Here is a 16,536-nt window from a genome sequence, read left to right on the forward strand (position 1 = left end):
TAAAAATTAGAAAAATTCATTTTTTTTCATTTTCTAATTACTTTTAAAAGCATATTTATGATTTTATCCTTATGTTACATGGACTCCATTCATTTGCAAAGAAAAAATTCTAAACTTTTTATCCTTATGTCACATTTTGTTTCTATAATTTATATATTTGAATTATAAATAATATATTAATTTTATATATTATAATATTAATAAATTTAAATATGATTTAAATTAATCAATATGGTTGATGAGAAATAAGATTGTTTTCGATATTAAAATTTTAGATGTTGATCAGTTATTTCTCATTGTTAAGTATGGAGCAACTTGGTGGTTTAAAGCAAAGGGTAATGTTAATCTTGTCTCTGTGGATAGTTTGATTGCTGATCCTCCGAGTGCAGATTTCAGATTGGTTAAATCCAAGGCGGGTTACCTGCTGATTGCTTGGAAGTCGCCTCAGACCGGATCCCTATCCTTCTGTCGATGGAGCTTGCTTAAGAAACAATGGCACATGTGGTATTAACGGTTTACTCGGGAACAATAGTGGAGAAATCCTAATGGATTTCTCATGTCGTGCTGGTTTTGGGTCAACTTTGTTGGTTGAAATTCTGGCGATCCGTTAGGCTATTGATCTCTTCTTGGCGTTCGCTTGACATTCTTTTTATCCGTTGATTATCGAATGCGACTGTCAAGTGGATCGCGGATCCTTCTAAGGCGACCCCTATGTTCTCTTCTTTGGTTAACAGTTTGGCAATGAATGTTGATAAAGATCGTTGAGTGATCATACATATTTTTGGTGTTCAAAATATTACTGCTGACCTTTTGATTAAAGAGAGTAACAGTAGAGTTAAGGATTCGGTCTGCATCTTTGATGATTATGATCCTGATTGAGGTATTCTTGAGTGTGATCGGATCTGTTTTGTTTTAAAGTTTTCTTCGTGAGGTTCAATGGCGTTACTTGTGGCTTATTCACAGTACCTTTGCTTTTATTTGTGTAGTTGTCATGACTGATTTTTTATGAAATTTGATGTAATTGGACATTAAGTTTAATAACATTTGGACACTCTTCTAATATTTTTTTTAATTAATCATAGTATCCGATCTATTGATCTACTAATCCATATCGGTATTATATAGACGAGGGCGATCCTTCCAATCCAGTTTGTTTCATTCGCAAACGCTAGGATTCGAACCTCTGACTTTGCTTAAGGGACCTAGTGAATCATCCCACTAAACCAACTGATTGTTAGTTCTCGTTCTAATATTTGATATCGTAACTTACACTTTAGTTGAGAAGGGACTTTAACAAGGCATACCTTTCAAAAAAATATTATTAAAATTTTAATATAAATTATAAAATGGTCATTTACTTATTTAAAATCTCTTTTTAACATTAATTTCAAATACTCAAAGTTTTAAACTAAACAAACAAAAATACTTTTCAAAATCACTTCTAAAATAATTTTTTACTGTACTTTTCAAAAATAATACCAAACTAAATGGTATGTGAAAACTTAGTAAAAATTACCCATCATTTGTTTATTGGATTCTAAATAATAACATAATGCATAAATTTTTAATTACATGAATCAAGTGACCTCATGATAAAGGAATTGTTATTTCTTGAGATATCAAGTTTGAGTACTAAAGATGTCAAGAAAATTAACGTTCATTGTCAAATGGTTGAGAATTAAATTAAATAAATTAAAGGGTAATTGAAGTCTATAATTACTAGACTATTACTTATTATTACAAATTTTAAAGTTTTTTCATGTGATTACTTCTTTTACATATATTTAAAGAAATCTTGACGGATTATATTCCATACCTATATCGGATAGTTGCCATGTTTACATGTTATGAAATCACATACAAATGAGTGGATGTTTACCAAGTTCCCAGAAAACAACAGTTTCAATTGCTAATACTTGTACTGTGTTTGGGAATGTTTTTAACATGACAGATCAAAATAGATTAGAACTTAAATGTCAAAAACCTATACAGTGGCTGCTGAGGAATATGTATTGAACAAATATGACAGTATTTTCTTGTAATCTCCGAGTTGAGTATTCGTATTCGGATCGATTATATACGGAACCTGCAAAGCACGATCAAAACCTGTTGTTAGTAATTCAAACCTCGTTGCATTGCTTTAACTCTTTATTTTTGTTGAAGTATTTGTATCCGTCACTCGTGTTCAACCCATATGATCTCCATAGATCCTTCAAAAACATGGGAAAAGTTCTAAAATGTCCTACATTTACACCCAAATCCGAGTAACATATGATTCAAGCGCTCCAATGGTCTTATATTCCTTAATAGCAGAGTTTCTGCTCAAATTCGGGGGATAGGGCAACAAAGGTCTAGTCTAGGGTATATAACTCGAACTCGATTTTAAGTGCCGGACATTTACCACTGTCCGACATGAATATATATGTTCAATTTGGTGGTCCTTGAAGGATCAAAATCTCATATCCATATCCAGATATGCATCAGACACGGTGACGGAGCTATGTGGAAAGTGGGTGAGACTATGCCCTCCCCATCTTTTTAAGGTTTAATGGCAGGATTACAATTAAATCTGTCAAAGAGTGGGATCTTTGGAATCAATGTTGATCCTGACCTAATTAAGGTTTGGGCCTCTTCTACTGGATGCTCGGTGGGTACGTTTCCATCAGAATACTTGGGTCTCCCTCTAGGGGCTAAGAGGAATTCTATGGCTTTGTGGGAACCGGTAATCCAAAGATTCCTTAAGAAGCTGGCTGGTTGGAAGGCATCATCATTATCTATAGTTGGAAGGGCTGTGATGATCAAATCAGTGTTATGCTCACTGCCAATTTATTTTTTATCCATCTTTTTAGACTGCCTGCTAGTGTTTTAAAGAAATTGAACTCTATAACGGCGGTATTATTTTTTTTTTGGTGGGGGGGAGGTTAACAAGAGAAAAGGAATATTCATTGGATAAAGTGGCCTATGGTTTGTAGTCCGAAACATTTGGGGGATTAAGAATCTCCAATCTGGATTTGTTGAATAAAGCGCTGTTGGGAAAATGGATCTAGAAATTTGTGATTGAAAAGACTCGTGGTGGAAAAAGGTAGTCTGTTGTGTGAATAACCTGGATCTGAATTCTATTGCGGTGTATTCCTTGGCCTCCTATCGAGCCTCGTGGATATGGGAGGTTGTGGTTAAGAATTTCAATTCAAGAGATGATTTTGGTGTTTGTCTTAGAAACAACTAGTAGTTAAAAGTTGGTAATGGGGAAAATATCCTTTTTTGGCATGATACTTGGCTGGCTCCTGTTCCATTGAGAGATCGTTTTCCGAGGCTATTTATTCTGTCAACTAATAAGGGGGTAGAGTTGCTGACTTCAAATCATTCAACTCTTCAGGTTGTGTTTGGGACCTTCAAATGATAAGGAATCTTGCGGACTGGGACCTAGAACAATGGTTACATCTAAATTCGATGTTAGGCAATTTCAGTTCTACGCATCTGATGGAAGATTGTTGGGCTTGGATTGGCAACGGGGAAGGTTGTTTTTCGGTGAAGTCTTGCCTAAGTCGTTTTCATGCATTGTCTGCAAATAACCCTTTCTGGTCTAATCATGTTTGGCTAGGAGTGGCTCCACCTCGTGTTGAAGTTTTTGTGTGGCAGGTTATTCACCAGAAGTTAGCTGTTAAGGAGTTGTTGAAGAGAGGTGTTGAGGGGATTGGTGATTCCTCGTGTCCGTTGTGTGGCAGGTTTTCTGAATCTGCTTCTCATCTTTTTGTTCAGTGTGAGGTGGTTTGGGGATTATGGGTAAAATTCATGCGGCTTTGGAATATTTCTTTTGCTGTTCCGGAGAACCCTGCTGCTTTGCTGTCTGCTTGGAATGAGCTTTCTCCGTGATCGATTATATGGACCTTCATACCAGGGGCACTTATGTGGTCAGTGTGGAAATGCCGAAATGAGATCATTTTTGAAAAAGGGAAGTTAGATCCAATCCTATTGTTTTTCCTCATAAGATTCAGGGTAGTTCGTGGTTTGTTATCAGATATCCGGACTTGTCGATCCCTTTTGATAGTCTAGTTGGAGATCTGTCCTTAGCAGATTCGGTTTCTAGTTCGGAGTCAGTAAAATCTTCGGCAGTGCGGTGGGTTCCTCCTCCACGTGACTTTCTCAAAATTAACGTGGATGGTGCTCTGGATAAGAAGTGGCAAAAAGGAGGTATTGGGGGTTTAATTAGGAATGGTGAGGAGGTGGTTCTAGGTTCGTTTTCAGAAGGTGTTGGTCCAGGGCCGCCGATCTTTTTGTGGAGTCGGGTTATGGCGATAAGGGGGGACTCATTCTTGAGTCGGATTGCTCTGTAGCTTTGGATTGGATGCTCCTGCACTCCGCTGTTTGAATCGCTTGTTAAATAAATTTGTGCTATTATTCAAGATCGGGATATCATTGTTAGGCACATCCCTAGATCTGCTAATTGGGAGCTGATGAATTGGCTAAGTTAGGAATTGGATAAGCTATCGCTTTCTGATCTAGGAAGAGGATTTTAGGCTAAATGTTTTTTGCTTCTGGTTGTATCTCTTTGATTGTCGTATGTTAGTTCTCAATTATAGTAATAAATAAAGGCATTCTTTTCCTCCTTTCAATGTCAGGCATACTACTTTGTGTAGACTGCTGGTTAATAAGGGGGTTTTTATGAGGCCTGATTTCCTATATAAATTTTTTTTTAATCCTTGCCCCCACTATCAGGTTCTGGCTCCGTCCCTAATCAGACATGAGTGTCGGATCCAGCAACATAAAGCCAAGGTTCAAGTGGCTCACCGTTATTACTGCATATGACCTGATGCTTTTTGCATATGCGAGCAAATGCTACATCTAAATACCACTACTTTGAGGAGGAATTTGTTTTTAATTGAATGATAATATGAATTTATCAAGGACCTAACCTGTTTGGATCCAGATGCCTCGAGGAGTAATTTCGTCCGTCGAGACCCTTCTCCCACGTTTTGAAGGATGTAAGGAAGTTCAAGCTCACAAAGTGCCTCTCGTACAATTCGTGAATACTGTCAAATAGCAAAAGAATGAGAACTTTTGAGTATCCAAAGGCTAATAATGCTTTATTCCAATACAAGAATCAACAGATGAAGCTTCATTGTTCTTGAAGCATGCGTGTCTAATACTCGTGTCTGACATGGATATGGAGCCTAAAGGGGTATGGCTCTTTGAAGATCCTCGAAATATATAAGAAACATTAAAAATATATAAAAATACCCATGTAAGACACATATCTGACACATCCGAATCCAAGTAACAGTTTGCAAGGCGTAACTTAAAACTAAGCAAAAGAAGAACAACAATGCAGAGAGTGTCAAGAATATATATCTTACCGGATCATTCTCATACGAGAAAAGTTCAAGCTTTCTTGGTGGTGGGTCTTTCCTTGCCTTATCCCATAGCATCATTCCTCGGCCTGCTCGAAGAATTGTTGGCATCCATCCAGTGAACAATGTGCTGCAATTTGCAACATTGTTAGAGAACTAACTAAGAATATGTCTTATGATGGCAAGTAAGGTGACTAGTTCTGCTGGGAAAATTTGTTTCACGGTGATCATTTTCAACATTCCAGAGCGTCTTCATCATAAAGGCTTTGGCTGTTATTCGATAAACATGGTGAGGTGGTCGATTCTTTCATCCCTAACAAAAGAAGCAAGGGATGAAGTAGGTTTGGCTTTGTTCGTTTTACCAGATTGGAGGACGCAAGGAAGGCTATCAACTGTGTTGACAGATCTAGGATTCGCGGTAATGAAGTTAGAGTTTTTTTGGCCAGATTTCAACCCCGGGAAGCTTTTTGGAGAAAGAAGTTTTCGGGTTTAAAACCAGCCGAGATCAAGAGTAAAAGGGAGGATGTTGGGCATTTAGAGGCTCCCATTGTGGGTTCTGTTGACGAGGACAAGCTGCTATCTTGCAGAGGCAGCTTGGTAGGGTGGTGCAAAAAATTTTTTAAGATGAATGAGTTGGTTGCCATAATGCATAAGGAAGGCATTTTAGGCCCGAAAATCATGAGGCTAAGCGGGTTAGCAGTTCTAATCATTTTTGAAGATGATGAGAGTAGGGATTTCACGTTGAATAATCAGATGGGGGCATTGAATAAATGTTTTGGCAAAGTAGAAGTGTGGTCGGAAAACTTTCATTGCAGCAGCCGTCGGGCGTGGCTTTCGTGCAAAGGGATCCCACCGTTTTTGTGGAATCCCTCCACCTTCAGAAGCATTGCAGACAAATGGGGAGAACTTATCTCCATTGACGAAGGATCTGTGAATCCAGCTTCTTTTGAAAGGGTTTTGTTTCAAATTATTACAAACCGTCAAACACGTGTGGAAGAATCCGTTGTTTTGAAAACCGGGGACTTGTTATTTACAATTTGTATTTCTGAGTTTGAGCCTTGTTTCAGTCCCGATTCGGTCTGGGCAGACTCGTTCTTGATGGATGAGGCAGTTGCCTCCCCGTTATCTTTGGTGGGGGAGCTCGTCGGTGTCTCGCCAGTTAATTCTCCCGTGGTGGAGGTATGTCTTGAGGGAGCTGGCAGAAACGAGGACTCTTCGGTGGAGAAGATTTCTGAGCGTTGTTCTGTGGATGAAGAAAGTCTATTATGTTGTATGGGGAAAGAGTTAGTGGCTGCTTCTTGTCGGGTGGGGAAGTAGAGGAAAGGAACATAGGGGAGGATTTTATTATGGGCTTAAGGAATTATGCTGCTGGTTTGGGGATTATTCCATCGAAAATTCGAGGATGTGGTGGAGCACGAGAATGTGCTGGATCAAGGGGCTAGAGAGTCAGTTTTTGAAAGCAGCGAAAGTTGTATTTCTACACGTGATAGAGAGATAATATTGGATTTTTTTGATTCATCCAACTTAGATGGTTGGTTAAAGGCAAAGGTGATGAAGAACGTGATTAACATTATCAAGAGGCGTGCTATTAGTAGTTCCAAGGGTGTGGAGGCCCACCAGGATGGGGATGGCCAACAGGTTGGGGCGGTGGTTGACAGGTTGGATGGCAGAGATATATCGGGGTTTGTAGAGAAAGTTTCGGGTCCCCAATTAATGGCCTGATACAGCCAAATCAAGCATCAATAGAAGGTTCAATGTGAGGGAGATTTGTCTGTTCTGGGAGCCAGATTATGATTCCATTTTTCCAGCTTTGGAGCCAGAGTCTATAGTTTGGTTTTCTGCCCTCTTCGTGTGGATGGAAGCTCCTGGATGTTTGTGTTTTTTTTGGATACTATGGTTTGAGCCAGCTATCATTTTTTGTCTCTTTTTTAGGAGTTCTGTTTTCTGGTGCTCTCCGAGTCAAGAGTTAGGCTTTTAGTTGGGTTAGTCCTTTAGAGGCTGTTGTGGTTGATATTAGGTTGAGCTACTGTTGCTGCTATGGGGGTGTTTTTTGGTGTTTAGTTTTATGTACGGGGTCGATATCTGGATGTATTTTGGTGTTCTTATGTTCAATGAAATTCTAAGGCACTCTTTTCCTCCTTCCGCTGATTAAGGAGCTTCTCTTTAAGTCTCTCTAATCAAGAAGGAGGTTTTTAATGAGGCCTTCAATTCCTATCAAAAAAAAGAACTAACTAAGAATTTGGACGCAAACTATAGTTCTTACAAATCAAAGAAATGCCAAAACGCATGAAACACTTTAACTCTGCCGCTTAACATGTTCGATATTGATTCAAGTGCATATCTATAATTTAAGCACCTTTAGATAAAAATATAACATGTTGATTTGGCTCTCCATATCTGACACTCGTGCCCCAGTCCGAGTTACATAGTCTCATTCTCATATAACAAAAAATAGCTCCCCAATAAGGTTTCTCTTTCTATCTTCCACCTTTAGATGCTGGGTTTTGGGTTAACCAATTTACACACTTGAACAAATATTTGATATGCTTCACGATATGTAACTTTTGTATTACCATACCTTTCTAAAAGGCCTGTCGAGGGGCTTCCCCCTTTAGCATAGGTCTTGAATAGGTATTTGACTATATCACCTACCGGAAAAAGCACATTCAGCAAATTTTGATAATGGTGGTCAAAAAAGCATTCAGAGAATGAATCCGCTACTATTTTACAGGTTACCATATAAAATAACTGTATAACTACTTATAAATAAGAGCAGTCCGCTAGGGATCATGTTAGATTCCATTGACTTGTATATAAATAGGCATCCATAAAGCGCCTGATGTGTTCATGGGAAAAGAATATGATGTTTTCATTTCTATTCAAAACCACATAATATTATATAATATCATGATATATAAATATAAAATCATTCTCATACGTAACCTACAATTATCATGCTCGTTTTCATTATTAAACATAATCATGATTTATGGAGCACATTTGCACAAAACAACCGTCAAGGTGAGGTAAAAGCTTCAGGACATACCACTTTCATACATTGATATCCCAGCACTCGGGTCAATAAGGAAGGGAAACCTGCATGATAACTTCAGAAACTTTAAAATTCCGTAAAACAAAAAACGAGAGACACTTAACAACATTAATTGCTCCTTTTCCACCAAAAAATCTTCATATAGGATTGATGAAACCGAGACCAATTATGCTCAGTTAAATAGGTTTAAAATTAATATAAACACAAATTTACACAATGACTTCAAGATATGAAACTGCTAATATTCAAAATATCTAGAGTTTCAATCCGATTTAAGAACTTCCAAGCAACAAACCAACCAAAAATCAAAGAAAACAACAGCTTCATACAACCAAAGTACAACTATAAGATAGAGAACCACGTACAGCTCTTTTCCACCAAAACTTCTAACCATTTCTCTATGTCTTAAAGAACCTTTCGGACAGGGATAGACCTGTACAAAAATGATAGAAAGTTTGTATCACGATGCAAGAAACTAGATAACATCAAAGCGTTAAAAAAAACTGCATCTCATAAAAGTGATAAAGATACAAGATGCTGGCAATCTAGTCAAAACGGGGATGATATGTATTATGTATGTGATAAAAACTCCTATGTAGTAGTACCTTTATATATTATAAGAAGAATATAAAGTGTATATTTATACTAGAGTCAGTTCCAATCATCTAAAAGGTGCAATAAACATGAAACTCCTAAGAATCATCCAAAAAGGTTTATATCGTTTATTCAGTCACCCTCCCAATCCATATGTACAGAAGCCGCTAACTTAGGGCAGTATTCTTTAGGATGAAAGAAGCTAAAAGAAATTTGAATTCTTAAATCCAAACTCCTATATTTTCAGATATCTAATAACCAGAATAAATCGTCAAATATAAGATAGATACTTTTAACTTATAACAAGACATCCTCTGGGAATTTTCTGGTTAAGCAATGTAAAAACAGATTCGCAAAACTTGTAAATCCTACACAAACTCTATAACACCCGATCAGCTAACTTCATGTCTTTTAGGTTGACTACAGATTTGCATTATCTGCCGACATGATTAAGCCATCCAATCCAACCTTGCAACAGGCTGTGATGAAATACTGCTTTTTTCCCCTAATTACAACTGAAATATTGTTTGTTTGCATCAACTATTTTGAATCAAACATAAAATGTTTCATCAAACTGAACAGAAGCTAATAAAATTTGGTCAATTGAGATAGACAATAAATTTTTCTACAAAAACATCTAGCAGTTCTCACTTCTACAGAAAGATCCAGCTCTGTCAATGCTTCTCGAACCCTTCTGCAAAAGGGGCATGCTTCTGTTTACAAAAATCAAATATTTAATACGGTGAAAACCTTGAATTTCAGAAAATGCCAATTGAAGCAAGCAATTCATTCAAACTTATCTTAAATGTAATGATTATTTTTACCACAAGGCGTAAGAACTTGGTTATTCCAACATGCTAATTTTCAATTCTAATGCTCATTCTTCCATCCACTTATGCAACCAAAACACTGAATAAGGAAAACGAAGCTAAAAAAAAGCAAGTCGAATTGCTAAACTTGAACCCCGTAGTTAAAATGTAGAAGAAAGCAACTTATCTCTTTTTTCCTTCTATAAGCATATGAATATGATGACCACACCTCACGATTAGAAAGAAAGTTACCAAATTCAAAGAGTTGCAGACGAATAGGAGGATCAGAAATGGTTATATCTTGGCTCTCTATGCCCTCCGATAGTGATTTTGATCCCCAAGGAAATCTTGCCAAGGTGGATAAGGAAGATGTTGCTACCTACTATTAAGCCAGAAAAAAGTAAAGAATTAAAACTTTCTGCGTATGCAAACACTGATGAAAGAAACGTAAAGAAAATTGGCTCTACAGTTATCATTTATGTAAAGAAAACACTGAAGAAACTTAAGGAAGTAAAATAAAAGGGCAAAGACAATAATATTTCAGGCAAAGAATTAAATGATATAATATAAGAGTGATGAGAAAAAGGGTGACTCTTTAAAGGGGTTATACCTCCAGCGCATGATTCCTTTCTTGGGAGGGATCTCCTACCTGCAAGCCACGATACAAAAGGCATTAATAAGGCAAGAGATGAATAGTTACAGAGAAAGACCACACAATTATAACTGCGTATACTAAAAAATGAAATCTGTTCTAAATACGAGAATGGAGGAAAGAAAATTTATTTAAAGCTACAGAAGCTTTCCTAAGTGATAATGCAATTAACAGTGCAGCAGAAAGACAGCAAATCAACTGCATTAGCTACTGATGGATCAAATTTAAACAGAAACACAGTCAGGAAACTAATGAAGAAGAAACCCTTAGACTAGATTCCTAACAGAGAAGGTGCTAAATCTCCACTTGCTAAAAAAATAATTATGAGAGAAGAAATGATCCATGGAACCCAAAACATATCACCAAAATTCATAGGACGGAGTACTCGAGAAGACATAGAGTGACATACAGAGAATAATCTGAGAAGAGGACAAAGAATAGATAAGAAACTGGTGGATGGATTGGCATCATCATCGCCAGCACTTTGTGTAGAGACTTGTGGGGATGGTTGCCTCGTGTCTATTAAATCATGTTCAGGTGGTTTGGCCAGATAGAATCTGTTTCTGCGTGAGACCCATTGCTTGTTTGTCGATGAGAAAAGCAGCTTTGAAGCTGGAAGTGAAGCTGTTGGAGATGGAGGATTGTTGATTGAGTTTGAGGAAAACAAACAAGTGAGGGGAGGGGCTGAACAACAAGCCATCATCCTTCCTTAGCAACAACTCTATTTCTGGAGGCAAATTCTGAACAGATATTTATGTGAAAGAAGATGCAACCCGTAAAGCTCTTAACTATTTGTAAACTTTTATTTACTATATAAACGTCCCAATTAAAAAAATTGATGTTATTGATTTAGATTAAAAATATATACAATTTGTTTTATGAAAGAGTCTTATGTATAATTTAAATTAATTTAAGAATATATTAAAATAACATAATTAAAATGATATTATTTGTATAAGGAAACTATGAAGCTATAAAATAAAATTATAAATTAAACGTAAATAAAAACTCTCAATGTTTTCTTATGTTTATATTGCATCCTTAAAGTTTAAATTGATCATTTAATGATTTAAAACACTTATTAAAAAACGATATGGTTTGAATTGGAAAAAAAAGGTTTAAAGATGTAATTGAGAAAACTGACAATCGTAAGGGACCTTTTTTACATTATGTCAAAAATAATTACTTGCAAATGAATTATGATTACAAACTATAATAAGTATTGAATGTTAGTATGTGCAACTGTGCAAGATACGATTATATTGATTTTTTTTTAAATATTAGAAAATTTAATTTCCAAACTCATTCCTTAAAATGAGGAGTACAGATATCATCCAAAACAAAATAGAGTGGGAACAGTATAAATCTTATTCAGCTAAAAGATGGCAATAGCATTGTCAAAAGTTCCAAGCTAAAATCTACCAGAAAATAGAACATTGGGCAGGGCGCCTTCTATTATTCCTTTTGAGGGCTTGCTCCAAAGACCAGAATTTAAGACGAAAGTTTTGACATCTTAGCCGCCAGTTCTCTTACAAGCTTAGCAGCAACCATTGCAGTCATCCCGTCGACCGTGTCTCGTTGTGGATTAAACTCCACGACATCGGCAGCAACCAGATTTCCTTCAAGATTGTGCAGAATGTTGAGAACATCGCGAAATGAAAGGCCTCCTGGTTCGATGTGAGATACCCCCGGGGCATACGCAGGATCAAGACAGTCCACGTCCACTGAAATATAAACACCTTTTACTCCTTCCCCTAGTTTCTGTCAAAGTAAACTATTGTATTATTAGTCTCAAATTCTAACCAGCTTTTAGTCTCCTCCATCAAACCAAACAACAGTTTTTCTAGTTTTCAATTCTAAAACTATCCGTTTAAGATTTTCAGAAAACATTTTCTGCAATGAATTCATGAGTGAAAACACAACATAGTCGTGTGTTGAGCGAACGAGATAACAGTAAGGAAGAGAGGAAGAGAATGAGAGACCAGGTTTTCCAAGAAATGGCGGTCTCTTGAAAATGTCCGCATTTCGTATTGCTCCACACCGAACCTTTTTCCTTGTTCGCGCCCTTCGGTATTTATCGATCTAATGCCAACCTACCATAACAGCACACTTGATCAATTAGTTTGCAAAACAAGATATATCATCCCCTTTTCAGCATATGGTCATGATGTGTTCATAAAACAACAGAATGATTGTAAACGCAAAGATGAAACAACTAAAACAACATATAAGAGAACTCATCATTCTGTCATCGAAGAACTTGAGGCACAACAAACATGACTTCTTGAAAAGAAGGTAAGAAAACACGGAGGTGACGGAAAATCGGAAGTTGCAAAACGCACCATCCAATCCAAGATATACAAAACATGAATGTCTAAAATACTTTTGAGAAAACCTAACCGTAACAGACATTTGTTAAATTTACCTGCAAAAGCCGCCTAGCATAACCACCCTCCATAATTCGAGCAAATGAAGATGCATGTGAATACTTGTTTCCTTCGAAAGCATCGTAAATATCAGGATGGGCGTCTAGATGAAGTATATCAACAGGTCCACCAAGCTTCTCAGAGACTGCTCTTACAACAGGAAAAGATATTGAATGGTCGCCACCTAAAACTAGTGGGCGTAATGGATCCTGAAAGCATGGACATTGAAAAAAGTTGAGATTCATCTATGTTGATTGCAACAAGCATCATGAGAAAAGGTTCTCAGAACAACGACCTTCCCCCACTCAACAAAATGCTTTGGTGAGAAATATTTAACAGATCAAAGATTTCTAAAATTTTTTGATAGGAAAGATCAAAGATTTCTAAAATGGACGACCCGAAAACTAGAGGCAAGCAGGATTCAACCTATTTCAACACATTGGGGGATCACAGGGTTGTTTCCAGAACAAAGTTAAAAAGCTCAAATTGGGTATAATCAAAGATCTAAATGAAAGCAGTTCAACACAACAATCATCACAATCAGTCAAAGCAACCCTTACGAAAGAAGTTAAACCGAAAAAATAGTGGAAAGCAAGATTCAACCTATTTCAACAAATAGATGATCACAAGATTGTTTCTGAGACAAAGTTCTTGAGTTTGAAATATGTATAAGATGTAAGCAGTTAAGCACAATAACATTCATCATAATCAGCCAAAGTAACTCAGAAGAAAGAAGATAAACTGAAAAACTAGTGGAAAGCAAAATTCAACTTATTTCAACACAGAGATGATCACAAGATTGTTTCCAGGACAAAGTTCCAGAGTTCGAACAGTCTATAAATCAAGATCTATATATGTAAACGGTCCAACACACTCATCATTATCAATCAAAGTAATTCAGAAAAAAGAAGGTAAAGAACAACTCACCTCTTCCATTACTAGCTTGACAGAATCACTTATGACCTTCATCAATCTATCATCATCTACACCACAATCACGGATTTCTTGAACAGGGACATCACCGACATCAGTTAGCACCCGCGGATCCATTAGTTCCTTCCCTGCAGGACCAGGGTACACAGTTTGAGAATATTATTAACAGGTTAACTGTTTATAATATGATTCCAAATGTTAACCACTTCCATCACAATGTGTCCAAAATTCACATTGTCATATTGTCCAAAATACAAAGAAAATATCTAAAATATATGATAATTTGAAATTTCCAGGGGTGACTGCCAACATTAGTTTTTGACCAATATTCAGAGTATAGGGATATGGTCCTCCAAATACATTAAAAAACTTAGAAAAATTTGAACATACAGGTGTCGAACACTCTCATATCCGTCACTAGCGCCTAAATCTGAGTAATATAGACCAGTAGTCCAGTACCAACAATATATATATATATATATAATTCTCGTAGGAGGGATATAATAAATGATAACATCCTTTACTGAACGGAAACGAAGAGCCCACCTTCTTCAGTGGTAGAATTGGTGCTGCCACACCAGATAGCCTCCCGAATACGAGGAGGAGCAAAAGCGGGTCCTTGAAGAAAGGATGAATTATGTCCTAAGGGAACTCCAAGCAGTGTTGTTGACGCTAAAGAGCCACCCAAAGCACGCACAAGTTGTCCCTGGAAATAATATTAATTATGAAGTTCAAAAGCCTTAAAAGGGGGGAATCAAGAGAAGCAATCAGTTTAAGTTGTATATATATAACCTTGAGCTTTGCCCTCTCGCCGATTAGGGTAAGAGAAGCATCAACAACACGATTTTGGCCCTGTTCTATCAAATCGGAAGGTATATTCGCAGCTTTTAGCTTTTGCAAATAATGAATCCCTCTTCGCACTATCCCTGAGCCTGACATATCTGTGAAAAAACATAGATTCATAAATTAATGATGATGGGTTGGCTTAGAAAAATGAAAGCAGGCGCATTTTGCTTTGTACCTTTGAGCTTGAAGATGACGTACAAGAAGAAGGAACTTGAAAACTTCAGGAGAGTGAGTAAAAAACAGGGGATTCGGATATCGAAGGAGGCAGTGGGGGTGGGTTGCTTTGTACCAACAGTGTGAAAATTGCGAAGACGGTACCTTGAATTAATGGAAGTGATTGGGGATATAGAAATAAAGAAGGATTACCGTTGGTGATTTGCTGAGTCACATAAGATAATCATGGGATGGGATGATGACACTAACTAATAACCAATCACGGGGCAAACGTCACGAGCCCCAATGCGCATACCAATGCATTCTCTGACTCTCACACAACCCTATAAAAATATCATACGTATTATTATATTTTTAATTGTTTGAAGCAATTATAATAATATTTATTTATATCTTTTAATTTATTAATAATATATTATAGACACTATTAATAAGAATAAATGGAGTTGACACTTTATTCTTTGAAATTTAAGTAAATAATTTTTGGACAATGATTAACTAATAGAATAATGAGACATCATCCCATCCAACAAATGCCTTGGGACGGAACTTCTCCTGCAATGATATGAACACAAATAGCCTATAACTCTTCCATAAGGACTGAACATGGTTCTTAAAATTTGGGAAATTCTCGATTATAATTAAAAAATATAACTTGGTGTGGAGTTGAAATATGTCGTATTAATGGTTCATAGAGTGGGTTACGGACGGAAAAGTGAGTTTTATTGGCTGAACATCAATGCTTGAGATTTTTTTTAATTAATTCGGGATAAGTACAAAACATTATATATTTAAATGTAACTTTTAATTTTTTGATATTGAATGCTCACACTCCTAATTTCTATGGTGGTCGAACTCGGGTACTCAAAAATAATAACTTTATAGTTTGAACAACTAAAATAAATAATTTTCTATTGATTATGACTAAATTGAGGGGGGGTTTTACCAAAATGAAAGCTATTTGAAAGTTTGGCGACAGTTAAATAGTTTGTCCAAAAAATTATTTCCATAGAGTTAGTGATTGAATTAAAAGAGTATATAATTAGGTGATAAAATGAGAAACATGACAACCGATGAAGGACTAATAGTGTTATTTATCCAAACATCTAGACCCTAAAAAAAAGTCTAAAATAAAGCATATTCTCACTCCATTCGAGGCCAAGCGAGTCATTTTCAGTTCCTAGCTGTATTGCGCATCTATTTTCTTTGCATTCTCCCCTTTAATAATTGGGTTAACTCACGCTTGATCACTTATCTTTGGGTTTTAACCACTTTTAGTTATTAATTTCAAAATATATAAGATATCATCACTTACTTTTTTATTTAAACAATATTTGATCACCCCGAGCTAACTGTCGTTAATAGAGCTGGGTATATGGGCTAAGGCCCGTATGCTACCCGTATAACCCGTGGCCCGTGCGGGCATCAGGCCTCAAAAAATAAAGCTCGTTTAAATTGCGGATTTATTAGCTCGGACCGTTAAACCCGCAGGTTTAATGGGTATACCTGCGGGTAACCCACTTAATTTAATTATTTTTTTTAATTTATTTTATGTTTTACGGAAGACAATTCATGTTTAGCCCAATTCACGTTTTATGTGCATTTTAGCCATAGCCTAATTTACGTTTTATGTGCACTGAAATCTAAAGCTCAATTCACGTTTTAATTTGATGATATCCAATTTTGAAGTTCGAATGTATTA

General features: G+C 36.5%; 2 protein-coding genes across 4 annotated transcripts; both read right to left on the minus strand.

Moving 5' to 3' along the window:
• Positions 1-1,946: 1,946 nt before the first annotated feature.
• On the minus strand, positions 1,947-11,215 carry LOC120217107. Of its 2 annotated transcripts, XM_039214314.1 has the most exons (10): positions 10,865-11,215; positions 10,414-10,452; positions 10,056-10,182; positions 9,646-9,707; positions 8,766-8,833; positions 8,395-8,444; positions 7,927-7,996; positions 5,355-5,478; positions 4,914-5,030; positions 1,947-2,086 (listed from the first exon to the last, which is right to left on the minus strand). In XM_039214314.1, exons 1-10 carry the CDS (start codon positions 11,156-11,158, stop codon positions 1,985-1,987), a joined length of 1,053 nt encoding a protein of 350 aa, XP_039070245.1. In that variant the 5' UTR covers positions 11,159-11,215; the 3' UTR covers positions 1,947-1,984. The 2 variants fall into 2 exon arrangements, with proteins under 2 accessions (XP_039070245.1, XP_039070246.1); XM_039214315.1 differs by lacking the exon at positions 8,766-8,833 and having other exon boundaries at positions 8,395-8,455.
• Positions 11,216-11,802: 587 nt separating this feature from the next.
• LOC120217108 (arginase 1, mitochondrial) lies at positions 11,803-15,021 on the minus strand. Of its 2 annotated transcripts, XM_039214317.1 has the most exons (7): positions 14,836-15,021; positions 14,607-14,755; positions 14,361-14,520; positions 13,809-13,942; positions 12,881-13,090; positions 12,438-12,548; positions 11,803-12,216 (listed from the first exon to the last, which is right to left on the minus strand). In XM_039214317.1, the coding sequence occupies exons 2-7, from the start codon at positions 14,751-14,753 to the stop codon at positions 11,947-11,949; spliced, it is 1,032 nt and encodes a 343-aa protein (XP_039070248.1). In that variant the 5' UTR covers positions 14,754-14,755; positions 14,836-15,021; the 3' UTR covers positions 11,803-11,946. The 2 variants fall into 2 exon arrangements, with proteins under 2 accessions (XP_039070248.1, XP_039070247.1); XM_039214316.1 differs by lacking the exon at positions 14,836-15,021 and having other exon boundaries at positions 14,607-14,829.
• Between the last annotated feature and the right edge of the window lie 1,515 nt (positions 15,022-16,536).

Source organism: Hibiscus syriacus, unplaced genomic scaffold (assembly GCF_006381635.1).
Source record: "Hibiscus syriacus cultivar Baekdansim isolate YM2019G1 unplaced genomic scaffold, ASM638163v2 tig00110183_pilon, whole genome shotgun sequence".
Lineage (NCBI taxonomy): Eukaryota > Viridiplantae > Streptophyta > Magnoliopsida > Malvales > Malvaceae > Hibiscus > Hibiscus syriacus.

Bases quoted from the DNA above. Each gene is read 5' to 3' on its own strand.
- LOC120217107 (XM_039214314.1), bottom strand. From the start codon at position 11,158: ATGATGGCTTGTTGTTCAGCCCCTCCCCTCACTTGTTTGTTTTCCTCA. The intron at 8,834-9,645 runs GTGAGAACTGCT...ATTTTTGTACAG, and splicing joins AGCTGGATCTTTCTGTAGAA to GTCTATCCCTGTCCGAAAGG. The intron at 5,479-7,926 runs GTATGGTAATAC...TGCAAATTGCAG, and splicing joins TCGACAGGCCTTTTAGAAAG to CACATTGTTCACTGGATGGA.
- LOC120217108 (XM_039214316.1), bottom strand. From the start codon at position 14,777: ATGAATCTATGTTTTTTCACAGATATGTCAGGCTCAGGGATAGTGCGA. The intron at 13,943-14,360 runs GTGGGCTCTTCG...CTGGTCCTGCAG, and splicing joins CAATTCTACCACTGAAGAAG to GGAAGGAACTAATGGATCCG. The intron at 12,549-12,880 runs GTAAATTTAACA...CTGTTATGGTAG, and splicing joins ATGCTAGGCGGCTTTTGCAG to GTTGGCATTAGATCGATAAA.